Here is a 27500-nt window from a genome sequence, read left to right as displayed (position 1 = left end):
CATGCAAAACAAATAGTGTACATGTATATACATAGTATTTCATGCTGGACAACATTTCTTTTTTTTCTTGCACACTGTGTAAATGTGATTTCATCAGAGAGCAGCACGAACTAAAGATGTTGGTTTGTAAAGCTGACACTTGATGGGCCAATCCCTTATTGATGCTTACCACAAGGAATTCTGGGGAAAGGTCAGACATAATTACCGCAATGAATTCTGGGGGAAAATAATTGGGTGTTTAATTCGCCATATTAATTTCACAACAATATTTACTCCTTGAAAACATGCCCAAAGTAAACTGCATTGCAAATCCCACGTTGCGTTTTAATCTGTTACCAACCAATCCTAAGAGGCGGTGGTTATGGGTGAGCTTAACACGGAGTGTAAATACATTGGCACCTCCTGATCAGTGAGTATGATAAAGAGCATCTGGAAACAAATCTCAATGTTTTCCCCCAGATCAAACCCTTGTTTTCCCCCAGAATTCCTTGCGGTAACCATGTCGTGAAGTCAATAGGGCTGGGGGACATTACAGCCAAAACGTCCGCATTGAGATCACGTGTTGAAGCCAAGTGAATTTGCGGTGTTGAAAGCCTCTCTCAACCGAGAGAAACAGTGATATTGAAATGTTCGAGTGGTATCAGAAAAAGGCTTTTTGTAAGATAATGGTTCTATTTGTTCTGCTTTTCATCCTCCTTATTTTCAGCAGCTTTGGCTTCATTATGTGCTCTCTCCAAATCGGCTGATTTCTCAGACTTCTTCGTGGTGATCACGGTCTCCTCCACTACCTGGTAACCGCTGCTCTTTTTGTTGGCCACACTCGACTTGCCGCTCTGCATTCCCTTCTTCCCGTTGTCCTTGTCGTCGAGCTTGCGGTGCAGCAACAGAGTTTGCGGTAGGAGTGAGCGGGCGCTGTACGTCTGCATCTGTATCGAGCTGCCACCGCTACCGCTCCCTCCGCCGCCCATGTGGCCGCTGCTTCCGACAATCCGTGTCTCCTCACTTTCAAGTAGTTTCCTGTTTGCACCGGACAAAAACACGAACTGGTTTGCCACTTAAAAGGTGTAATGCACCTGCTGGAACAAGTTAGTCAGGTTCACTATGTTTGTTTCGTTCAAAATTTTTGGAGATCAGCAAAACTATACATTTTTGGAATATTCAGAGCATGAGGAATCCAAAAATTAATGTTCGCATTTGCGTAGACACCTGCCTGGCCGCCATTTTGGATTTTCAAAATGGCCACCATAAAATACATAATTTGCGCTATCTCGGCTTCTAGTCAACCGAGAATCTTATTTAAATATGCTAATCCTATGTTTTCTGGGTCATGAAAACCATTGGTGGGATCATTAGACTTCTAATCCTAACACTTGCTTCACTTTTAGGAGTTTCCACTTCTGACACTCAGGACAGTGATGAAGATCTGTAAAAGCATATTCCTGAACGGTATAGACCTAGTAGATCCTGTGTATAGGACTAATAGTTCAATCCGATACTAACAAGGCTGCTTTCTTGCTTTATAAAGCCATACCTATAACTTCAAAGGACTTGCAATATCATGTATTATGTAATACAGTTATATCACAAATATAAAGACAATGGTTTTCAATTACCTTTGTTTGTTGCTTTTCTATAATCCTGAGCACTATTTTGAGGCCTTTATTGGATTCCTTGACCCAGAAAACATAGGATTAGCATATTTAATTAAGTCTCTAGGTTGACTAGAAGCCGAGATAGCACAAAATATGTATTTTATGGCGGCCATTTTGAAAATCCAAAATGGCGGCCATGCAGGTGTCTGTGCAAATGCCAACATTGATTTTCGGATTCTCCATGCTCTGGTGATTCCAAAAATGTACAGGTTTGCTAATCTCCCACAATTTTGAACGAAATTATATTTGTTAACATAGTGAACCTGACTAAGTGCTTCTCTAAGGAAGAATGAAGTGATTTATCAAAGCTTTTTCAAACATCTTAATCTAGGTGTGACCAAGACGAAGGTTGGGGACACTTGTCGAAGGAATTAAATGGGACACATCAACTAATCCTACTCTGTTACTGTTTAGACTGTAGCAGTATAGTTGTGGTGTTATCTGTTTCTTCGCCCAAAGTGGAAAGTCCTCCCGTCATCTTTCAATATCCATAAGCGAGTGTTTAAAGATGTAACATAGCTAATTGTGATATGCTTGGACACAATTATGAATTTTAAAAAAAAAAGTCAATAAAGTCACCTCGACAAAAATAAAATTTCAAAGCAATTACAGTGAGTGATGTCAAGCAATGAACAAGACGATGCATATGGAAAGATCTTGGTGCCCCAGATTAGGAACGTCCATGGCGTGATCATCACGTGTCCGTAAACACTTGAAACTTCTTCTCCGAAACCGCTGAAGGGATTGTGACCAAACTTGACACAAATGATATTTGGTTTATTCTACCTATGTTTATATTCCTGTGTTCAATAATAATTAAAACATCTCCTATTCTACCAGTTGCTGAAACTTTTCATGAAACTCCTCCACATTTTCTTCATCTGCTGCAGAAGTTGGAGCATATATCTGAATGATGGTGTTCACCAGATGTCCTTTCAACCTCACTGACATCAACCTATCATTGTCTGGGTTCTATGCCAGTAATGACCCTGCCATTTTCTCATTGCAAACCATCACGACCACTCCATTACTTTTACAGGTTTCAGAGACATTAAACGTAGGAATTCCACAGCATTTAATATGGGGTTATATGAGGATTTTCCTTACAGACTGAGTTGTTAGTGTTTGACCATATATATATATATATATGATAATATACCATATATTGACCAGACTTGGTGGCGTAATTGTTAAAGCATCTGCTCTGAGTCGGTCAGTGGTTTAAACTCCATCCAAATCATACCAAAGACTTTAAAATGGTACGTAATGCTTCCTTGCTTGATGCTCAGCATTTAAAAGGATAGAGCTTGGACAAACAATGCTGGGAAGGCAATGGCATACCACCTATTATAACCCTTGCCAAGAAACTGCTTCGGCTCCACCAATGCTCTGTAAAGAGCATGGTAATAAATAAATAAAAAACGTGTGTATATATATATATATATATATATATATATATATATATATATATATATTGCATCATAGTAGCCTTGAACCTTACAAGTACTTGCAACGTCTACCTGTCCATTCGTGCACATTTATTACACGAAACACATGTATGGCTGTTTCTAGTCATGTGATGCTTTTGATGAGGAAATGTCAAATTCTAGTCATGTGATGCCACCACTCTCTCCTCTTCTCTTGGTCAAGGGAGTGAGGCTCCACAAGCCAACTTTTATTTACGGATACTTTCATTTAGGCACAGTTCGTGATTTTTCCGGCGTAGACAGTAGGCCAATGCTGTCTAGAACAGCGTTTGTCTGTCCGTATGTCCCCCACATGCAAACACCAATCAGAGCTGAGGATCTGGTTACATGACAGGGGTAACATTTAGTAACCATTACAGTCACATATTTTACTAAAAGGAAATATAATAACCTTCTGTGGAACGTTTTGGGGCCTCAGCGAGTGTCTAGGTTTCTGAATTTCCTCAATACAATGATGATTTTGAAATGCGATCGACATGGGCCTTGCTCCCGAATCCGGAAGTGAACAGACGATGACGCTTCACTGGTTTGATATCTCAATACAATCGTGACTTAACATTATATTTTGATATATTAATACTGTAGTATTAATTTGTGATTAGAATTATGAATGATGCTGTTTGGAATGAAATGATCACGAACGTGCTGTCAATGCCTGATGTCCGATTGAAAGTGGCACAGGATTGTGGAATTTATTGGTTCATTATTTTTTTGGAACATACACACATACATATTGCCATTTCCCATTTTTTTAACCAAGTCATTTACCAACCGGCTGTCCATGCCTGAAGTCAAAAAAAAATAATACTTACATTAGTTGTTAACTGCTATCCCCATCCAGGTCATACTATCCTCTTCAAGTAAAGTATCAAACAAGCCCAGCTACACCATCGTTAGACTATCAGTCTTATTTTCCAAAGCCTTACCTATATGCGGCTATTTCAATATCCAGTGCCATTTTCACGTTTAGAAGGTCCTGGTACTCCCGTAAATGACGAGACATCTCTGTTTTTGTGTTTCTGATTTCATCTTCCAGCTGGTCGATTGCATCCTGCATACAGTGCCATACACGCAAACAGTAAGAGGCCACTTGGCCTATCACACTGCAGAGAACAATGGTGCACATCTCGTCCTTTAGCAATCCTTTGTGTGGGCCTGAATGGCATTCACACACATAGTGTGTGTGTATATATATATATATATATATATATATATATATATATATATATATACATACATACATACATATACATATATACATATATATATACATACATACATATACATATATACATATATATATATATATACATACATACATATACACATATACAGTGGTACCTCGGCTTACGAGTTTAATCCGTTCCGTGACGGAGCTCGTAAGCCAAATCGCTCGTAAGTCAAAGCAAATTTTCCCATTCAAATGCATTGAAATGCTATTAATCCGTTCCAGCCTCAAAAAAAAAACACCAATTTTTTTTGTTAGGTGCTTTTAAATAACAAAAATGTACTTTATAAATAACAAATAATGTATAAACAAGCACGACCTCGTATATACTGTACATAATACAAGAGAATGTAAAGAAATAAACTGGTTTTATTAAGCAGAGGAGAAGAGCATGCCAGGTGAGGTGTGCGTGTTGTCGACTTGGCGAGGCAGTACGATCGTACTCCTTCTACGATATGTACGATTTTGAAGCAGAAGGAGTCCATAAAGGCTATAACGCCAGCCAAGGGCGTTACGATTATTTCAAAGCTCCAGACCTCTATCCATGAAGATATGGAGAAGTTGTTGTTTGTGTGGTTGAAGGAGAAGCAGCTCGCAGGAGATACCGTGACCGAGAGCATCATGTGTTTGAAAAGATTGAAACTCGGATATCGAGCACGGACCACGAGGTGTTTTTTCTTTTTTCTTAATCTCGGTTTCAGTGAACTTTTGCTCTGTGCTCACGTGTACTGTACCTGTACCTGTAATGGTACGTCAGAGGATGGCACCTGTTGTCATCATATTAAGTGCAAGATGTTCTGCATCGTAAGTTGGTACACCGTGGTCTTTCGGCGGTGTTTAAGCCGGCCGTCTTGGCTTCTGTCACCATTGGCATTGAGTCTTTCGATGTAGGTAGGTCGTTGTGTGCCGGTGCCTTGGCCGAATTCCTTCATTGCTGCATTGTTAGCTCACCTGGTTTTTTATACCACATCTTTGGTTATCGGACCAGCGAATGACGTCATCTCCTCCAAAGTATGGCTTATTCTCACTTGTCTTGGACGATCTTCTACTTCTAGCCTTCCACCGTGCATTTGGTGTCCACTGTACTTACTGTACAGTGCCTGGTAAAATTGATGTAATGGGTTTTTGACCGTCAACGCCATGAACCGTCATGAACCGTCATGAACCGTCAACCGCCATGAACCGCCATGAACCGTCAACGCCATGAACCGCTAACACTCAAAAGCCCATTTATCGCGCCTTATAAAGCAAAACGCAAACCGAAAGCCATGCCTCTCAAGCGAGGCGTGCTTCCGTGGTCACGTGATCCACAGGTGTAGCTCATTATACCCGCACGCGCGACACGCTTTGGCGGTCACGTGACCAGCCACTCTGGAGGCGGGGATCCCCGCCGATGACGTCACCGGCTGGAGCAAGGAGATTCCTCGCTCATGTATTTCGACGATTGCGTGTTTTATATCCAAGCAGAGATGCTTTCACGGCAAGATAACCGCGTGACCGGAACCGGAAGCCACAACCGGAAAATTCAAAAAAATAAATTTTTTGAGCTCGTACATCGGATCTCGGCTCGTATCCCAAAGCAACAAACCGCCCGAGCGACGGCTCGTATCCCGAAAAACTCGTACGTTGGGGCACTCGTAAGCCGAGGTACCACTGTATATTGTTGTGGATATGAGAATGTTTTTTTTTTTTATTGTTGTGGTAAAATGTTGTTGTAAAAGGTTGTTGTAAAATATCACCCCTCCTCCCTCCGTTTGTGGTTGTATAAAGGTCAAAGGGCGTTCCCGTAGTTAGTCCATAAAACATACATGCAGGACACGATATATCTTTTTTGACAGTTATATCCTTATTATGTGTATTAGTGTAAGGCTGTGTCTTCCATTAATTGAAATACTCCATTGCACCAGTGAAAGAGAACAGATCCCCTTTCCTTCCCATCCCCAAAATCTCCCTTTCCTTCCCATCCCCAAAACCTCCATTTCCATATTACATCCCCTCTCGTCATTGCTGAGCCCTCGATTCCCAATCACCTCCCCTCCAATAACCGCCATTGACCATGTGCTTGAGTCGGAGAAGAAAGGCGTATCTCCACCTCGTCAGAGGGGAGGAGAGGCGTGCCCGCCCGTCGTCATCCAGGGCGGAGCCCGAGGGTCGCGCGACCAACCAGGGCCGAGGTGAGCACCCCGATGGGCGTGTCCAAAACGCCGGCGGCGTAATCGCTGGAGGCGCTATAAAAGGCGCAAACGGAAGTGAGTAGTGAGTTGGTCTGAGTCGGTTGCCAGAGGAGGGTCAGTGGTTGCGTTGGTTGCGGTGGTAAGAAGTCGGTGGTGAGAAGTGGTGGCGTCGAGGGGTCAGTGGTTGCGTTGGTCGCGTTGAGTTGTCAATGGTGAGGAGACACCAGGGCCAAGAGAGAGAAGGTGCCAAGGGCCATTACCAGCAGTTGCGCCAGAGACGGCAGACGCGCCCTGAGCTGAGCCAGAGAGGCAGCGTTGACTCCACCAGGCAGCTTCAACCCGTTACCCCGCGGGGACCAAATAGCGGTGGCATCGGTGGCCGTCGAGGTCCAGCCGACGTCCCGTGCGGGATCAAGCCCGAACCATCTGCCCCAGCTGAACCTTCCCATTCCTCCTTCCAACATTCATTCCATTCCATCCTTCTTGTATACGTGAGTTTGTTTTGTTTGTTCTGTCCCTGGGTATTTAATTAAGTCTGTAGGTAAGCTAAAATTTGCACTGTGTCACCTGCGTCTTATGTGTTGTAAATAAACCTTGATTGCTCCTTTTTGCTTGTGTGTGTAAATAATAAACCCCATTACTCGTCTGTACGTCTTCTCGTTTTATTCCTTTTCCTCTTGCATTGCGTCGTTTTTGTCTTTTCCCTCATTGAGCAGCTGTGGTGCGATACGGCCAAAGTTCTGGGTGAATCGGGTGAGTCAGGGATCCTGTAACGGTCGCGGCAATACCAAACCGCTCGGTAACTAACATCTTAATCCGCGATCAGTAACAATATATATATATACATACATACATATACACATATATATATATACATACATACATATACACATATATATATATATACATACATACATATACACATATATATATATATACATACATACATATACACATATATATATATATACATACATACATATACACATATATATATATATACATACATACATATACACATATATATATATATACATACATACATATACACATATATATATATATACATACATACATATACACATATATATATATATATACATACATACATATACACATATATATATATATATACATACATACATATACACATATATATATATATATACATACATACATATATATATATATATACATACATACATATACACATATATATATATATATACATACATACATACATATACACATATATATATATATACATACATACATATACACATATATATATATATACATACATACATATACACATATATATATATATATATATATATACATACATACATATACACATATATATATATATACATACATACATATATATACATATACATACATACATATATATACATATACATACATACATATATATACATATACATACATACATATATATACATATACATACATACATATATATACATATACATATATATACATATATATATATATATATATATATATATATATATATATATATATATATATATATATATATATATATACACACATACATATATACACATACATACAACAACAACAACAGGCATTTTAAGGCCATTTTCCCTGCAAGAGCGGGGGTTAGACTTGCGGTCCCTATGACGATCTTCTCCATTTTGCCATATTTTCTGCATCTCCCCTTGTTAACCCCCTTGCCCGCATTTCTTCTTCCACCATCTTTAGCCAAGTCTTTCTCGGTCTTCCCCGTCCTCTACTTCCTTCTACATTCATTTCCATCACTCTTCTCAACCAGTCACTTTCATCCTTCCTCAACACATGACCAAACCATCTCAAACTGTTTCTCTTCACAGCATCCATCACAGGCTCTATTCCCATCATCTTTCACAATTCATCATTTGGCTTCCTCTCTCTCAACGATACTCCGCACATCCACCGAACCATTCACATTTCCACCCTTTCCAGCCTTCGTTGCTGCTCTACGTTCATGACCCATGTCTCGCTCCCATAAATCATAACACTTCTCACACATGCAGCATACACCTTTCCCTTCAGCTTCAACGACACTCCCTTCCTCGTCAGCACGCCACTCAGTTCCCGAAACTTCTTAAATGCACATCTCACTCTAGCAACCGTTGCCGAGTCTGATCCACCTTCTCCATTCAGCATGTCTCCTAGGTAACAAAATGTTTTCACACCTTCCAGCTTCACGCCGTCTCCAAGATCCAACTCAACATTTCCTCCATCTGCAGCTCCCTCTGTGCACACCTTACACTTGAATGTAGCTGCCACACTGGTTAATGACCCTCTTAAACCACTACATTTTTGATGAACCCACTCAGCGCACATTGTACATTGAATGGAATTCATTCCGACACCCTTCCTGCACACAGCACACAGCACACGGCCACTTCCCAGCTCTTTCCACCTCACCACATGCTTTACCACTTGCCATCACCTTCGTTTTTCCGATATTCACCTTCAGACCTTTTGTCTCCATACATTCCTTCCACTTGTTCATCTTCTCCATCAGTCCATCCATACTTTCTGCAATCAACACCAGATCATCTGCATACAACAACTCCCACGGTAAACCCTCCTTTACATTCCGAGCCAGCACCTCCATCACAGCTACAAATAGTAGTGGACTTAGTACCGACCCCTGATGCACTCCCACCTTCACCTCAAACTCACCACTGTTCCCGTCATTCGTCCTTACAGCTGTGCGCGCTCTTTTGTACATTGCCATCACTACTCTGATCAACCATTCCTCCACTCCTAACTTCCTCAATGCCCATGTCACTACTTCACGTGGAACCCTATCGAATGCTTTCTCCAGATCAACAAACCCAAGAAACAACTTCTTCCTCTTCTCTATGTACTTCTCCTGCAACTGCCTCGCAATAAAAAGCACGTCTGTAGTTCCTCTTCCTGGCATAAATCCAAACTGCATTTTGTCAATCTTCACTTTCTTCCTTATCCTCCTCTCCAACACCCTTTCCAATACCTTCATTCCATGCTCCAATAACTTTATCGCTCGATACGAGCCACAGTCCAGAGGGTCACCTTTCCCCTTGTATAGAGGGACGAGGGTACTCAGTTCCCAATCCACTGGAATGCAGCCTTCTTTCACCACCAGATTGCAGAAATCTGTCATTCTCTTCACACCCCAATTTCCCGCTGCCTTCAACATATTGTTATGTCGGTAGGGTAGCAATATTTAGAGCCAGATAGATCTGTGTCGGTAGGTATTCGTCTGTCGTGGTAAGGAATCTGACCTGTAATAAGTTCTGTGTGTTTAGGCAATTTGTCGATTAAGATGTGTGCCTGTGGACATACCAGGATGTTCGTGTGATAGAGTTAGGGATTAAGAATAATGCCCCTGTGTCCCCACACCTGGTAGCCAAACCTTTTTCCCTTATGGCAATGCACACCTGTAGACACATAGTTAGGTCCCGAGCGCACATTAAATAAATCCCTTCCCTGACATGACTTTGGAAGACGGACAGGCAAGGGGGGGAGGGGGGGGCTCGGGGCGCCGCCGGATGGACCGCGGCCAGCTGCACCTACGAGCTATGATCACGCTACACGCTACGTGTTATACCACACCCAGGAGGGCTGTGATCGGATGGCGCGAATGGACGCGGAAGGCACGAATGGACGCGGAAGGCGAGAAGCGGGTCGATAAAGGGTGGGAAGTTACGAGGCTCTGGTTGGGTGCCGCACCGAGGCTGACGTCACCGCCAGAGGTTATAAAAAGAGCGCGCGGAACTCTGCGTGCAGATTCCTGGCCCTGGCAGTCCCGGTGTGGTCTCGAGTGGAGAGAGTCCTGTCCCTGGTTGCGTTGGCTCGCAGTCTTGGCCCTGGTTGAGTTGGCTTGAGAGTTGGCTTATCGATCGTGTGTGAAGATCGACCTCGTGGTGCTTGGAGTGGTGCTTGTGAGGGAGCGAGGCTCGGTGTTGTGAACGGGCCTAGCGACACGTGCGAGGCGGGCGGAGGATTCCTCCACGCTGGAGATTGAAGACAAGACAGATAAGACCGAGCTCCACATACCCAATTACATAACGGACGTGTTATTTTGGTTGTTCACTTCCCCCGTCTATTTGACGTCAGTGTGTGGGATCCCAATCTCGGAACTTTATATAATATCGCGTTTTCCTGTCCCTACGTTTCTTTGCAATAAACCCTTGTATTATTTTCCATCCCCTGTTAAACCTGTGCCCCGTTGAATTAATTTCCCTGCAGGATCGAAGGTGCCGTGGGTTCGTTGAAGGTAAGCGCTTGCGCTGCCTTCCATTTTCCTTCTTCCTCCCGCGTTTGATAGTCAAATCCGTGTTCGGTCGTCGCCTCCATTAAATCCGTTTTGGCCTATCTCTGGTGTTAACCGGAGTCGCACGACAATATCTCCCACAACTCCCGTCGGCCCTCCCGCTTTTCTACTCTTCATTGCTTTTATCGCTTCCTCAACTTCCTTCTCGGTTATCTTCTCTGCCGGTCCTAAAACTGGGTTACTCTCTATGTTGCCATCCCATTCATTCTCTGCCTTCAACAGTATTTCCATATATCTCTTCCATCTTCCTTTAATTCCATCTGGGTCAACAACGATTTGTCCCACTTCATCCTTCAAGCAACTCACCCCCATCACATCACACCTTTTTCGCTATCTGCTTTGCAATCCTGAAAACCGCTCTTTGACCCTCTTCCAAATCCAAGCGTTCTCCGAACATTTTCCTACATGCCTCCTGCGCCTTTGCTACCTCTTTCTTTGCAGCCTTCTTGGCTGCCTTATAACTTTCATGCTCTGCCTTTTCTGCCCCCATACCCTTTGCCTTCTGCCACTCCTTGAACTTCTTCCTCTTCTCGTCAATCTTCTTTCCAACTTCATCATCCCACCACCATGTTTCCGAGTGCCTTTGTCCTTTTGGACAAAGGTCCTTTTGTCCATCCACATACCTCCCCAACGGCTCCCAACAGACTATCTTTCATTGACATCCAACCACTTTCAAGCTCAACCACATCATCCTCTACCACACTCACGACTCAGCCTCTCTTTTAATGCCTCCCTCACTGTCACCTCTTTCAACCTCCACACCTTCATTCTCGGTTGGTACTTCACCCGCCGAGCTCTCCTCGCACCTTTCACCCTTATGTCGCAGACAACCAAGTGGTGCTGTGAAAAAGCCTCCTCACCTGGGATCACCTTTGTGTCCCAGAGGTGCCCCCTATCTCGCCTACACACAAGCAGGTAGTCAACGGTTGTCGTCGACCCACCTGACGTGTATGTAACAAGCTTATTATCCTCTTTCTGGAACTGAGTATTACAAATCAGCTCCATCAGCAAACTCCAAAATCCTTTCACCTTATCCATTTCTCACACCATATCCGTAACCCCCATGAACTCCCTCAAAACTGTCCATACTCCTTCCCACATGTCCATTTAGGTCTCCTCCTACCACAACAACTTCCTCATCTTTCACGTTTTCCATCAGCTTCTCTATCGCACACCAGAACTTGTCCTTCTCTTCATCGCTCCGACCAACCTGCGGAGCATATCCCGAGATGACGTTCACCAAGAGCTTTCCAATCATCATTTTCACCATCATCAACCTATCACTCACTCTCGTCACACTCACCACACTCACCACACTGTCCACAAACTCCTCAGAAAACAGGACACCAACACCATTCACGCCCTCCGGGCACCCTTACCACACAAACTTGTATTTCTGTCCCTGCCCCGTATTAATCACGCGCTCGAGAAGATGACCTTTCCGGGCAACGACGCGCGAACTTATCCCTGCCTGCCTTCTCCTGCATACATGCCGTGACCGCCAGAAGGCCACGCTGAGCGAGCTGTCTGGAGTGGATGACACCAGGCGCGTTTGGCGCGCGAACTTCTTCTCTTCTTCTCCCCGTGTGCGTGAGTGGGCCCTGTGTCTGGGCATAAGTTAACATTGTTAAGCTTCTGCTCTGTGTCCCCTTTCCTTCATCCTGATTATTATATATTGTAAATAAATTGTGTTATTCCTCTTATTTGACCATTCCCGTCCCTTCCATCCATCCATTGGCCTCGCATGGTACGACTAGAACCGCTCGAATCAGGTTCCATAAAAGTAACGGCACGAGTCACGTGATACGTGATACGCATACCGCTCGGGCGTCCTCGATTAAGTGTGGCTCGTGTGAGGTCCGGTCCCCGCTTTCGTGGCAGCGTAGGTTAAAGGTACGTGCGACGTCGACCCGATACCCTTTTTCACGCTTGCTGCGGAAGTGGCGATTCGGCCTCGTGGACACGAAGACCCAGGGGGGAAAAAGTGGTTTACTGGAACTGTCCGATAAACGTTGTAACTGGAAAGGGCTTCGGGAGATCCGCAACAAATTGGTAGTCAGGAGTGGGATTTGAACCCTAAAAAAAAAAAATTTTGGACACCAATTTGTACAAATTGGCCACAACAAATTGGTGTCTAGGAGTGGTATAATTGGACCTAGAGTGCGCTTCACGCACTCGAAATTACGAGTGTACGAATTTTAGTATTAAAACCAAATTTATATTCGTACCATGGCTGGCCCAGACGGTCAAATGCCAGTGGGGGTAGAAGAAGAGGAATTAATGACCCAGGACCAACAGGAGTTGGTTGACGAAGGGAAAGTAGATGAGGGTGCGGCAGTTGGCGAAGGAAATGGCGGCGCCTCGCACGTGGCGGCGGAAGCCGAGCCCGCGGTGCCAAGGTACATGCAATTATTTATGGCTCAAATACAGGCATCCATAAAAATGGAGGGGGACAAATCCACCCGGGAATTGAAAGAAATCGGGGACAAATCCACCCGGGAATTGAAAGAAATGGGGGACAAATCCACCCGGGAATTGGAAGAAATGAAAAAGGGGTTGGAAAACAAAATGGGTGGTCAAATGGAAAAATTGAGTGACGAAATAAAAGAATCCAGGTGTGAAATGGAAAGAATGAGAGCAGCGTCGAAGAAAGAAATTTAAAAAATGGGGGAGGACATTGGGCGCAGGTTGAGCGAGGAAGTAGCAGTGGTACGTGACGAGGTGAAGCGGTGCGAGGAGCGCGTGGGGAGAGAGTTGAGGCAAAGTACGGGTAAATTACAGGGGGGTATAGAGGAATTGACTCGGGAGGTAGAAAAACTGACGGTAGGACAACAGGAATTATGGGAGCAAGTGGGGAAGAATACCGACATAATAGGGGGGCTGAAAGCAGCACAAAAAGAAACAAGGCGGGAAGTGATAGCGACAAAGAAGGAGTGTCAAATGGTGCACGAGGGACTGACAAAGAGGATGGACGACGTGGTAGAGATGCTGGGAACGAGGGAACGAGAGATCAGGACCCATGTAGAGATGACCAGGGTAGTCTTAGAAGGGGAGATTGCGGGGGCGCACCGGGAGATAGAAGGGGTGAAACAGAAGTTGGAGGAAGTAGAAGAAGGGATGAGCGAAATTAAGAAGAGACAGAAGGAGACTAAAAATAAAATTCCATCACCTCCTCCTTTATATTGTTGCGAATATGGAATTTGGCCTCCATATCCGCTTGTAAATATTCCCCTATTTTCCCCAATACTCCCCAACTATCCCCAATCCCCCATTCCCTAGTCCCATTGTCTGTAAACAACAATCAGTAGAGCCGACCTTCCCCTTTTTCCCCCATTAAATGTCGTGCCCAGGTCCACCGCACCACACGTAGACCACTTTCGGACATCTTGCTAGTTATTCTTAGTCTATGTCAGTTAAGGCCTCGTTTCCATTAATTATGACTCTTCGTTGCACCAGAATGTGATTATATGGCACCAGTAGTGAGTTTAGGACCTTTCCCATACCTCCTCCCATCTTCTTCCCCGTCTACAACAACAGAGGGGCACAGCGCTGCGCGGGGGGGAGTGTGCGTCCTCCCACCGGCTCGGTTAGCCGCCATCGACAATGCGCTCCAGACAACGCGCTCCAGACCATGCGCTCCACGGGGTTACCACAAAGGGGCTCCTTGTCAGCTCCTCGTCAAGGGCGGAGCCGGTAACCCCCCCGCACGCACCCAATGAGAAGCAACGTGCCGATTCCACGAGGCGGAGCTAACGAGCCGAGGGCGTGTCACTCCCCGCCGGATATACGCGGCCCCGCGCCGGATGTGACGTGAGATGCGCCCCCAGCTTGAGCAGACAAGACGCCATCCGAGCGCTGCGACCTCCCCGCATCTCTAGACCGGACCGGGTCGACCCTGTCCTTGAGCCAAGAGTGCACCTTGAGCCATCGCTACCCGCCTGTCCTTTCCATCAATCCCCGTGTGAGTCAGCTTTGTCCCGTTTATCTGTCGTCTGTTGGGAATAATATAAGATTGTGTCTAAGTGCTTGTCTTTCTATGTTGTACCTCTCGTCCTTGTAATCTAACCTTCCGCCTTAATATAATCTCCTCCGGAGGTCTTGAGAACTGAACCCTGGGTGTCGTGTCATTTGAAACCCAGCCGTGTGTCCTTTTCCTTTATTGCCTTTATTGACCTAGCGCAGCGCGATTAGTCGACGTTCGGGTATAATCGGGTAACTTGTGCAGACGTGGTCATACCAAAACCGCTCGGTAAATAACATCCAAGCCACGTCCGTAACAATTGGTGTCGAGGAGTGGAATTCGAACCCGGGACTAAATTTATTAGGCCCAAATTTGTAACAATTAGAATCGATTCAGAGCGCGTTTCCCGCGCGTTGTTAGGCCCAAACCAGGGAGGGAGAATCGATTCAGAGCGCGTTTACTGCGCTCGACGAAATTATAACGGCCGAAATTTGTTTTGTTGTATAAAAACCCGAATTTTGAAAGTCGCGCTATGGCAGACCAAGACAGCTGGGGTCCGCTAGGGGAGAGTGAGGCAGGGTCGGTCCAGGACCAAATTGAGGGACATGAGGGACAGGAGGAGAGCGAAGCAGCGAGAGTAGCAGACGCACAAAATAGCGTCGTTGTGCCCGACATTGCGGGAGCGCAAAATGGCGCCTCGCTGATCACCGCGCCCGCGACCGTGGCAGCGCCCCTGCTGGATCCGAACCTTTTTATGTTGCAAATGAGGGCCCTTATGGAACAAATGGGTGAGCAATTGGGAGACCAAATTAGAGGTTTGAAAAGCAGTATGGGACAAATGGGAAACGAAATGGGGGTAATGAGGGACGAAGCGAGGGGTACTGGTGAGAAGGTAGACAAAAATTTTGAGGGGTTAGACAATGGGATAAAAGAGGTGAGAAATGGGTTAATGGGGGTAGAAAACAGAATGGCCGCTCAAGAGAATCAGACAGAGGGAGTGAAACATGGGTTAACGGGGGTAGAAAACAGAATGGCCGCTCAAGAGAATCAAATGGAAGGGATGTAAAAAGGGTTAGAGGGGTTAGAAAACAGGATGGAAGGCAAATTGAGGGACATGAGGGACCAAGCGGAAAGGGAAGTTAACCAAATGGGGCAGCAGATAGAGGGGGTCAGAATGGGGGTAGAAACCAAACTGGATGCTCACAGGGAGGAAATGGAGCAGATGAGGATGGCATCTGGGCAGGAGATGCAAGTGATGGGAGAGCAGATCAGAAGAGGAGTGAGAGGAGGTCGGAGGAGTGCGCGAGGAGGTGAGGCACTGTAGGGAGCACATGGAGAAGGAGGTGAGAAAGGGGACTGTAAAGTTACAAGGGGGCATGGAGGACCTGACGCAGGAGGTGGAGCAGCTGACGGTGGGACAGACGGAGTTAGTGGAGCAGGTTCAAAGGAACACTGCGGTATTAGGAGGTTTAAAAGCGACACAAAACGACATAAAAAACGACTTGATAGCGACAAAGAGGGAATGTCAGATGGTACGTGAGGGACTGACAACGAGGCTGGACGAGGTGATAGAGGTAATGGAGACGAAGGACCGGCAGGTGAGGACGCACATGGAAACGGTCAAGGTAGCCTTAGAGGATGAGCTTGAGGAGACGTACCGGGGAATAAAAGAGGTGAAGCACAAATTAGAAGAAGTGGAAGAAGGGATGAGCGAAATTAAGAAGCGACGGAGAGGGGATAAGAAAGAGATAAAAGAGGAGATAAAAGAATTGGTCCAAAGTCTGTGTTTGGATCGTGATGATGTGCTCAGTAACCGGATGAGGGATTCGCAGGTGATGGAGGAGAAGCGAAGAGGAAGAGGACCCGGTGTAAGTGGTGACCAATATGGTTGTGCGTATGATGCGCCAGGGGATTTAAGAAGCTTGGGGGTCGAGATAGACCCGGGTGTTCGTGAGAGGCCGTTGGTGAAGTGTGCGACAGGTCTGGTGTGCGAAAAAGGAGGTGTGCGAGAAAGTCCGACTCTGGGGTGTGTGAGGAAAAAGTGTCTGCCAAGGAGTGAGGGTGCTGGCGAGAGTGAGTCGGTCGTAGCGCGTGTGCGAGGGAGCACATGGAAGCGTGGTGTGGTGAGTGTTACAGAGGGTGTGACGGGAGAGTGTGCGCGAGAAAGGTGTGTAACGGACAGGTGCATGAGGAAAGAGTGCGCTGTCAAGAGTAAGGGTGAGTGCGCTGTCAAGAATGGAGGTGAGAGTAGTGAGAGTGACAAGGAGAGTGAGTTGGTTGTGACAGGTGAGCGAGGATGTACACCTGGGATGGAAGGATGCACACCTAGAATGGTAGAGCGTGAGTGGGAATGCACGCTGGAGTTGGTAGTGAGGCACGTGGTTGGGTGTGCGAATGAGAGCACACCTGTGATTGTCACAGAGGAGGTGACAGAGGAGGGGGTGCGAAGAAGTGTGTTGGTGAGGTGTGCTACCAACGAATGTGTGCCAAAGTGTTCGGTGGTCAGGTGTGTGACCAAGGCTGTGAGTGGAATGAGGGTACCTGGGTGTGTAAGGAAAGGTACGAGGAGCATGGGCACGGCTGGATGTGTGAGCAAGGAACGGACTGCGGGGTGTAAGCGTCCAGGTGAAGCATCGACGTTAAACGGGTTAGAGGTTAGAGCGACTTTTAGCCGAAGCGGGCCCTCGGTGCGTGCTGGGCCTCGCTTTGAACGGCCGCGTCCGTGCTCCACTAGGCGGAGCTGGCAGCCCGATAGAAAGGGTCGTCATGGCGACCACTCTTTGGTGAGGCATTCCGGCAGGCCGAGATCGAGCCATGGGATGGCTCCGTGCCGAGATGGTGCGTGGGATCTCGGCCCGGGTAAACCTCCTTCCCTGCACCGAATGCGGGATGTATCCAGCCGCTGGCACCAAGCAACCCGCATTCATGGCTTGGCTTTACGAAGCCGAGCTGTAGATGTGAATTGGCGCACCGAGAGGTATTAGTGAGTCGACTGGGTGATGAGGTTAGTGTTTTGGACCCAAAATTAGAGAAAAACAAAATTTGATGATTGGCAAAGGATTGGCAGTAGTGATTGGCAGATGATGGGCAGTGATTGGCCAAATTTTTAATTTGTTGAAATTTGATGTGCAAAATCGGTAGAGAGAGACCCCCGATGTGGTGGGATGGCAAATCCACCATCCCTCACAGAAAGTGGGGGCAAAGGAGCACTAGATTATGGGGTGTATGGCAGTGAAAACTAGCCCGGGTGGGTTAGGTTATATTGTAGGGATCTAGCGAAGATGACATTAGGTGACGATAAGGTTAGGTAGTGACTGATACCTGTAGTGGGGACGCAGGTAGATTAGTGTGGATGATAATGACGAGGGAGCGCAATAGTTTAAAGGGACGACTGGGAAGCGCAAGTTTCAGAAGGGAGTAGTTAGCTGAGATGATGCCGTGTGTGTGAGAATTGAACAGGTGTGATTGCACAGGTGTGCAACTGGACAGGTGTGTGGAGCCGTGTATGAGTAGTGAGTGTTGTGGATCAGCGCGAATGCGCTTGGGGAGAGAAGGGTGCAGGTGGCACCAGGTGTGAGAGCACAGGTGTGCAAGTACAGGTGTGTGGAGAGAGTTGGAGTAAGTGGTACGGAGTGGTGTGCATGGTGCGAAGGTGTGAATGGGGGAAGAGTGGACCCCCATCACGGATACCCGGGGCGGGTAGTGTAAGTGTTAGGTAGAGGGTACAGGTAAATTGTGGTTGGATATTGGCATTTGTGGTGCGGTTGCAGAATGGTGTTGTGGATGGGTGCATTAGTGTTGTGGAAATGGCTGGGCGTGTAGCCTGTTAGTGTGTGTAGTTGGTTGGGCACTCCACCACTGTGAGGATGTCGGCCAGGTGAGGCCGCAGGTGGGCTCTGGGAGCCGGTAGTTGTGAGTGGGTGCCTGAGGATCCCGGGTGTGGATCGGGTAGCCCAGTGCCAGAGAGGGCACCGAGTGGGGAGAGCGCCAGAGGGCCTGCCCCAGTTAGTTAGGTTAGGGTGAGGAGCTAGGTAAGCTCGGGTGGCAACTGCAGTGGTGGAGGTGTGCAGGTGGGTAGACCCACTGGGAGAGGTACACGCCACAGCCCAGAAATTGTGCGAGGGCACCGGGAGATGAATCGGGGGAGTGAGACCCCAAATTGAAAAGCACCACAGTTTGGCCAATGGGAATTGGTTTTTAGAACCCATAGTGTAAGAGGGCCAATGGTTTGGCCGGAGAAAGACCCCGGGTAGTGTAAAGTTGTTAAAGTCACTTAGGAAATAGTTAGGATTGATGAACCTGTCGCACCATACGCAGCCACTTACCTGAGGTGATGATGATGACTCCACACCTGTGTTTTCTTGGTTTGTAGCAGGAAATGAGATTGCTGTGGATTTGTGAGACGCATCACGACGTGGATGAGACATTGGGGTGATTCCATCTCTCCCTCCCTAGGAGGGACTGATGATGAATTGGTAATGGCAAATTTTGATGTTGAGTTGAAAATGGCAAATTTTGATGAGAGTTGAAAATGGCAAATTTGATTGGTTAGGAGGGAGAGAAGACGAATTTGGTTTATGGGAGGAACGGGGAAGACAGTAGGGATGTTTGTTGATTTGTAAAGTAGATGTTTATGGGTAGTGTTGTGTTTTGTGGATACAGTAAGGGGTAAGGGAGGGGCCATGTAGGTTACCTGGTGGGGGGGGGGGGGGGGCGTACGATAGGAACGTACCTGTCTCACCTGGTTCCCATGTGCCCCCAGTGTGCATTACCTTGCATTGCGTGCACTTTTGCGCCCTTACCACCTTACTCACTTGTCTGCTTCTTTTGTCTCCCACCTCCGAGGATCTGGCTTTGGGGTAGAGAGAGAGGAGAGAGAGGTGCTGGCTACGCAGTTGTGGGCCTGCACTTTCGCTGCTTGCTGCTTGGATCGATACACCATATGGACCGCAATGTTTGTGGCCACCCACCATGGACCGCAGCTCTTTTGCGGCCAAGCACCACCCGTGGATGGACCTATGGGTCAACGTGGCACCTATGCCATGCAGGTGAACCACTAACAGTTGACACCACTGAAGGCCACAATATAGAAATAGACGCGGTTGGCGCCTTTCTTTATTTGTTTAAAAGAAGTAAGAAGGCCAAGTGCACCACACGAAGGCAAGACCAGCGGCAGAACATCGGCCGGCTGCGACACCACACAATGAGTCATAAACACTTTATTGGTGCACCGGATGGTGCTCACTGTGTGATGGGGTGGTGCTTGATGCTTGGAAGGGGTGCTCTGCACGTTATTAAAGGCCGTCGGCCACAGAGCACTCGTGGGTTGGTGTATCGATGCTGGCAAGCGTGCTCTCTCTATGCATAACATCTGCATGTGTTCCTCCAAAAACAGGTCCTGGATCGTAGTGTAAATATCAGCGTAGTCTTGTGTAAATAATGCTCCCTACCGGCTGTATGTTTAGTTTGAGAATTCTTTCCGGATTCGGTTATCCTGTGGGTGTGTTTCTGTGAGGAGAAGGGTGCAACGTCGCAGGGGGACATATTTACTCATTCGTGAATATCTGTAAAACTGTCGCACTCAGGGTAGAGTTAATAGTAGAGGGAACTACATTGCGTGCCACACTAAAGTAGGTAAAAATTTATCGGGTCGGGACGCCCCGAGGGTAGAGAAGGGTGCAATGTTGCGAATATGGAATTTGGCCTCCATATCCGCTTGTAAATATTCCCCTATTTTCCCCAATACTCCCCAACTATCCCCAATCCCCCATTCCCTAGTCCCATTGTCTGTAAACAACAATCAGTAGAGCCGACCTTCCCCTTTTTCCCCCATTAAATGTCGTGCCCAGGTCCACCGCACCACACGTAGACCACTTTCGGACATCTTGCTAGTTATTCTTAGTCTATGTCAGTTAAGGCCTCGTTTCCATTAATTATGACTCTTCGTTGCACCAGAATGTGATTATATGGCACCAGTAGTGAGTTTAGGACCTTTCCCATACCTCCTCCCATCTTCTTCCCCGTCTACAACAACAGAGGGGCACGGCGCTGCGCGGGGGGGAGTGTGCGTCCTCCCACCGGCTCGGTTAGCCGCCATCGACAATGCGCTCCAGACCATGCGCTCCACGGGGTTACCACAAAGGGGCTCCTTGTCAGCTCCTCGTCAAGGGCGGAGCCGGTAACCCCCCCGCACGCACCCAATGAGAAGCAACGTGCCGATTCCACGAGGCGGAGCTAACGAGCCGAGGGCGTGTCACTCCCCGCCGGATATACGCGGCCCCGCGCCGGATGTGACGTGAGATGCGCCCCCAGCTTGAGCAGACAAGACGCCATCCGAGCGCTGCGACCTCCCCGCATCTCTAGACCGGACCGGGTCGACCCTGTCCTTGAGCCAAGAGTGCACCTTGAGCCATCGCTACCCGCCTGTCCTTTCCATCAATCCCCGTGTGAGTCAGCTTTGTCCCGTTTATCTGTCGTCTGTTGGGAATAATATAAGATTGTGTCTAAGTGCTTGTCTTTCTATGTTGTACCTCTCGTCCTTGTAATCTAACCTTCCGCCTTAATATAATCTCCTCCGGAGGTCTTGAGAACTGAACCCTGGGTGTCGTGTCATTTGAAACCCAGCCGTGTGTCCTTTTCCTTTATTGCCTTTATTGACCTAGCGCAGCGCGATTAGTCGACGTTCGGGTATAATCGGGTAACTTGTGCAGACGTGGTCATACCAAAACCGCTCGGTAAATAACATCGAAGCCACGTCTGTAACAATATGTACAAGGTCTGTGTTCACATCGTGATGAGGTGCTTGCTGACCAAATAAAAAGTTTGCAGGTGTTGGAGGAGAAGCATGGAGGAAGAAGCTCCGAGGTGAGTGGCGATGATGGCGGAAATGTGTTTGGTGTGAGGGGAGGTTCGACGAGCTTGGGGGTCGGAATGGACCCGGGCGTTCGTGAAAGGCCTATAGCGAGGTGTGCGACTGTTACGGAGTGTGGAGAAAGTGTGCGCCAGGGTGTGCGATAATGGGGTGTGCGAAAGGTGTGGTGAGCCGGGGTGTATATATACAGTATATATATATATATATATATATATATATATATATATATATATATATATATATTGTTGCGGATATGGGATTTGGCCCCCATCCATATCCGCTTGTAAATATTCCCCTATTTCCCCAATACTCCCCAACTATCCCCAATCCCCCATTCCCTAGTCCCATTGTCTGTAAACAACACTCTGTAGAACCGACCTTCCCCTTTTTCCCCCATTAAATGTCGTGCCCAGGTTCACCGCATCTCACGTAGACAACTATAGGACATCTTGCTAGTTATTCTTAGTCTATGTCAGTTAAGGACTCGTTTCCATTAATTCTGACTCTTCGTTGCACCAGAATGTGATTGTATGGCACCAGTAGTGAGTTTAGGACCTCCCAATACCTCCCCACAACCTCATCTCCGCATCCTCCCATCATCTCATGGAACTACAACAACAACTACAACAACAGAGGGGGGCGGCGCGGCACGGGGAGTGTGCGTCCTCACTCCGGCTTGGTTAGCCGCCATTGCCCATGTGCTCCGACGGGGTTACCACTCAGGGGCTGACTGTCAGCTCCTCGTCAAGGGCGGAGCCCGGTAACCCCCCGCACCCAATAAGAAGCGGCGGGCCGATTCCATCTGGGGCGGAGCTAACGAGCCGAGGGCGTGTCACTCCCCGCTGGATATACGCAGCCACGTACCGGAGGTGACGTCAGATGCGCCCCCAGCTTGAGGAGAAACAGACGCCACCTCCAGCGCGACGATACCTCCCCGCATATCTGGACCGGACCGTGTGGATCCTGTCCCTGAGCCAAGGTGCACCTTGAGCCATCGATTCTGCCCTTCCTTGCCATCAATCCCTGTGTGAGTCAGTCTTGTCCCGTTTATCTGTGGTCTGTCAGGGCTAAGATAAGACCGTGATTAAGTGCCCACCTTACTGTGCTGTACCTCTTGTCGGTGTAATCTAAAACGTTCTGCATACAAATATTATAACCTCCTCCGGAGGTCTTGAGAACTGTACCCCTGGTGTCGTGTCATTTAACCCAGCCGTTGTGTCCTTTCCTTAATTGATTTAGCATAGCGCGATTCGGCCAACGTTCGAGTGGAATCGGGTAAACTGTGCAGACGCGGTCATACCAAACCGCTCGGTAAACTAACATCCAAAACCGCGTCTGTAACATTTGGTGTCGGGAAGTGGGATTCGATCCGGAGCGCGTTTCACGCGCTCGAAATTATAACGGCGAAATTTGATTGTGTTTTACAAAAAAAAAAAAAAAACCCGAATTTTGAAAGTCGCGCTATGGCAGACCAAGACGGCTGGGTTCCGGTAGAGGAGAGTGAGGCAGGGTCGATCCAGGACCAAAATGAGGGACATGAGGAGAGCGAAGCAGTGAGGGTAGCAGGGTCGCAAAATGGCGTCGTCGCGCACGAGGTTACGGGCGCGCAAAATGGCGCCTCGCACGAGCGCGCGGTAGCCGAGCCCGCTGTATCAACAGGCTTTAACATGCAGCCGATTGACATGCAGGCCCTCATTGCGCAGCTACAGGCAGCTGTACAGATGAGTATGGGGAGCCAAATTGAGCGATTGGGTGAGCGGTTGGGAAACCAAATTGTGGGAATGAGGGCTGATAGTGAGCGATTGGAGGGCCAAATGGGGGTATGGGAAACCAAATGGGGGTAATGAGGGACGAAGCGAGGGGTACCGGTGAGGGGTTAGACAATAATTTTAAGGGATTAGACAAGAAATTTGGGAAATTAGACAATAGATTAGGGGAAATACAGGAGGGGTTAACGGGGGTAGAAAATAGAATGGCTGCCCAGGAGAATCAGATAGAGGGAGTGAAAAATGGGTTAGAGGGGTTAGAAAACAGGATGGAAGGCAAATTGAGGGACATGAGGGACCAAGCGGAAAGGGAAGTTAAACAAATGGGGCAGCAGATAGAGGGGGTTAGAATGGGGGTAGAAACCAAACTGGATGCTCACAGGGAGGAAATGGAGCAGATGAGGGTGGCATCTGGGCAGGAGATGCAAGTGATGGGAGAGGAGATCAGAAGAGGTGTGAGTGAGGAGGTCGGAGGAGTGCGCGAGGAGGTGAGGCACTGTAAGGAGCACATGGAGAAGGAGGTGAGAAAGGGGACTGTAAAGTTACAAGGGGGCATAGAGGACCTGACGCAGGAGGTGGAACAGCTGACGGAGGGACAAAAAGGACTAACGGAGCAGGTTCAAAGGAACACTGCGGTATTAGGAGGGTTAAAAGCGACACAGAAAGAACTAAAAGACGACTTGATAGCGACGAAGAGGGAATGTCAGATGGTACGTGAGGGACTGACAACGAGGTTGGACGAGGTGACAGAGGTAATGGAGACGAAGGACCGGCAGGTGAGGACGCACATGGAAACGGTCAAGGTAGCCTTAGAGGACGAACTTGAGGAGACATACCGGGAAATAAAAGAGGTAAAGCAGAAATGAGAAGAAGTGGAAGAAGGGGTGAGCGAAATTAAGAAGCGACAGAGAGGGGATAAGAAAGAGATAAAGGAGGAAGTAAAAGAATTGGTCCAAAGTCTGTGTTCGGATCGTGATGATGTGCTCATTAACCGGATGAGGGATTCGCAGGTGATGGAGAAGAAGCGAAGAGAAAGAGGACCCGGTGTAAGTGGTGACCAATATGGTCGTGCATATGATGCGCCAGGTGATTTAATGAGCTTGGGGGTCGAGATGGACCCGGGTGTTCGTGAGAGGCCGTTGGTGAAGTGTGCGACAGGTCTGGTGTGCGAAAAAGGAGGTGTGCGAGAAAGTCCGACTCTGGGGTGTGTGAGGAAAAAGTGCGTGCCAAGGAGTGAGGGTGTTGGCGAGAGTGAGTCGGTCGTAGCGCGTGTGCGAGGGAGCACATGGAAGCGCGGTGTGGTAAGTGTTACAGAGGGTGTGACGGGAGAGTGTGTGCAAGAGTGTGCGCGAGAAAGGTGTGTGACAGACAGGTGCATGGGGAAAGAGTGCGCTGTCAAAGGCAAAGAAGAATGCACGCCTGTGGTGAGTGTTACAGAGGGTGTGACGGGAGAGTGTGCGCGAGAAAGGTGTGTAACGGACAGGTGCATGAGGAAAGAGTGCGCTGTCGGGAGTAAGGGTGAGTGCGTTGTCAAGAGTGGAGGTGAGAGTAGTAAGAGTGACACGGAGCGTGAGTTGGTTGTGACAGGTGAGAAAGGATGCGCACCTGGAATGGTAGAGCGTGAGTGGGAATGCACGCTGGAAGTGGTAGTGAGGCACGTGGTTGGGTGTGCGAGTGAGGGCACACCTGTGATTGTCACAGAGGAGGTGACCGAGGAGGGGGCGCGAAGAGGTGTGTTGGTGAGGTGTGCGAGAGACGAATGTGTGCCAAGGTGTTCGGTGGTCAGGTGTGTGACCAAGGCTGGGAGTGGAATGAGGGTACCTGGGTGTGTTAGAGAAGGTACGACGAGGAGCATGGAAACGGCTGCATGTATGAGCAAGAAAGGGGTAGTGTATGCGTATAAGGATCCAGGTAAAGCATCGACGGTAACCGGGTTAGAGGTTAGAACGACTTATAGCCGAATCGGGCCCTCGGTGCGCGTCGGGCAGCTTCGCGTGCCGCGAGGACCAGCGGGGATTCGAACCACGGCGGTTCGCCGTACGCGATCCACGCTGTGCCTCGCTTTGAACGGCCGCGTCCGTGCTCCACAAGGCGGAGCGGGCAGCCCGATAGGAAGGGTCGTCATGGCGACCACTTTCTATTGAGACGTGCCGGCAGGTCGAGATCGGGACATTGGATGGCTCCACGCCGAGGTGGTGCGTGGGATCTCGGCCCGGGTAAACCTCCTTCCCTGCACCGAATGCCGGACGCATCCAGCCGCTGGCACAGAACAACCCGCATTCATGGCTTGGCTGTACGAAGCCGAGCTTTGGACAGGAATTGGCGCACCGAGAGGCATTAGTGAGTAGACTGTGTGATGAGGTTAGTGTTTTGGACCCAAAATTAGAAAAAAAACAAAATTTGATGATTGGCAAAGGATTGGCAGTAATGATTGGCAGATGATGGGTAGTGATTGGCAAATTTTTGATTTGTTGAAATTTGATGTGCAAAATTGGTAGTGAGCGATGGGCCCGGTGGGTAAGGGTGGCATCCCTGCCACCCTTCCCATGGTGGGGCAAATGCGCAATAGATTATGGGGTGTATGGCAGTGGAAACTAGCCCGGGTGGGTTAGGTTATATTGTAGGGATCTAGCGAAGATGACATTAGGTAACGTTAAGGTTTAGTTAGTGACTGATACCTGTAGTGGGGACGCAGGTAGATTAGTATGGATGATAATGACGTGGGAGCGCAATAGTTTAAAGGGACGACTGGGAAGCGCAAGTTTCAGAGGGGAGTAGTTAGATGAGATGATGCTGTGTGAGAACTGGATAGGTGTGTGGAGCAGTGGATGAGTAGTGAGTGTTGTGGATCAGCGCAAATGCGCTTGGGGAGAGAAGGGTGCAGGTGGCACCAGGTGTGAGAGCACAGGTGTGCAAGTGCAGGTGTGTGGAATATATGGAGCAGAGAATGAGTGGTGTGGAGAGAGTTGGAGTAAGTGGTACGGAGTGGTGTGCATGGTGCGAAGGTGTGGATGGGGGAAGAGTGGACCCCTTTCACGAGTACCCGGGGCGGGTAGTGTAAGTGTTAGGTAGAGGGTATAGGTAAATTGTGGTTGGATATTGGCATTTGTGGTGCGGTTGCAGAATGGTATTGCGGATGGGTGCATTAGTGTTGTGGAAATGGCTGGGTGTGTAGCCTGTTAGTGTGTGTAGTTGGTTGGGCACTCCACCACTGTGAGGATGTCGGCCAGGTGAGGCCGCAGGTGGGCTCTGGGAGCCGTTAGTGTCAGTGGGGCCCGAGGATCCGGAGGACGGACCCGGGTAGGGAGAGCGCCAGAGGGCCTTCCCCAGGTAGTTAGGTTAGGGTAAGGAGCAGGTAAGCTCGGAGGCAACTGCAGTGGTGGAGGTGTGCAGGTGGGTAGACCTGCTGGGAGAGCTACACGTCGCGGCCCAGAAATTGTGCGAGGGCACCGGGAGATGAATATATATATATATAATATATATATATATATATATATATATATATATATATATATACATACAATATATATATATATATATATACTGTATATATATATATATATATATATACTAGCAGAAGTACCCGGCATTGCCGGGCGGGGGAAGGGGGGGAAGGGGAGGGGAACAGGGGGGAGGGGAGGAGAGGGGGGGAGGGGAGAGGGAGGGGGGAGGGGAGGGGAGAGGGAGGGGGGAGGGGAGGGGAGAGGGAGGGGCGAGGGAGGGGGGAGGGGAGGGCAGAAAGGAAGGGGTAGGGGGGAAAGGGAGGAGCATGGGGGAAAGGGAGGGGGAGGGGAGGGTGGAGAGGGATGGGGATGGGGAATGGGTAGGGCAGAAAGGAAGGGGTAGGGGGGAAAGGGAGGGGCATGAGGGGGAGGGAGGGGAGGGGGAGAGGAAGGGAAAGGGGAGTGGGGAAGGGGAGAGGGTAGGGTGGAGGGAGAAGGAAGGGGGAAAGGGAGGGGGAGTGGGAGGGAGGAAGGGGGAGGGGGGAGGGGAATGGGGGGGAGGGGGGA

General features: G+C 48.3%; 1 protein-coding gene across 1 annotated transcript in view; it reads right to left on the bottom strand.

The window, feature by feature from the left end:
- Positions 1-27500, bottom strand: part of INA (internexin neuronal intermediate filament protein alpha) — a 52249-nt gene that overhangs the window by 1062 nt on the left and 23687 nt on the right. The window contains exons 2-3 of the mRNA XM_078772298.1: positions 4066-4190; positions 1-1017 (exon numbers count right to left, since the gene is read on the bottom strand). The exon at positions 1-1017 is cut by the window's left edge and continues 1062 nt beyond it. Coding sequence (XP_078628424.1) covers positions 672-1017; positions 4066-4190 — 471 coding nt within the window. The 3' untranslated portion in view covers positions 1-671. The remainder of the gene's footprint in view (positions 1018-4065; positions 4191-27500) is intronic.

Source organism: Myxine glutinosa, chromosome 2, assembly GCF_964187855.1.
Source record: "Myxine glutinosa chromosome 2, kmMyxGlut1.1, whole genome shotgun sequence".
Taxonomy (NCBI): domain Eukaryota; kingdom Metazoa; phylum Chordata; class Myxini; order Myxiniformes; family Myxinidae; genus Myxine; species Myxine glutinosa.
Note: the sequence above shows the minus strand (reverse complement) of the source record. Positions and strands in the feature narration are given on the sequence as shown.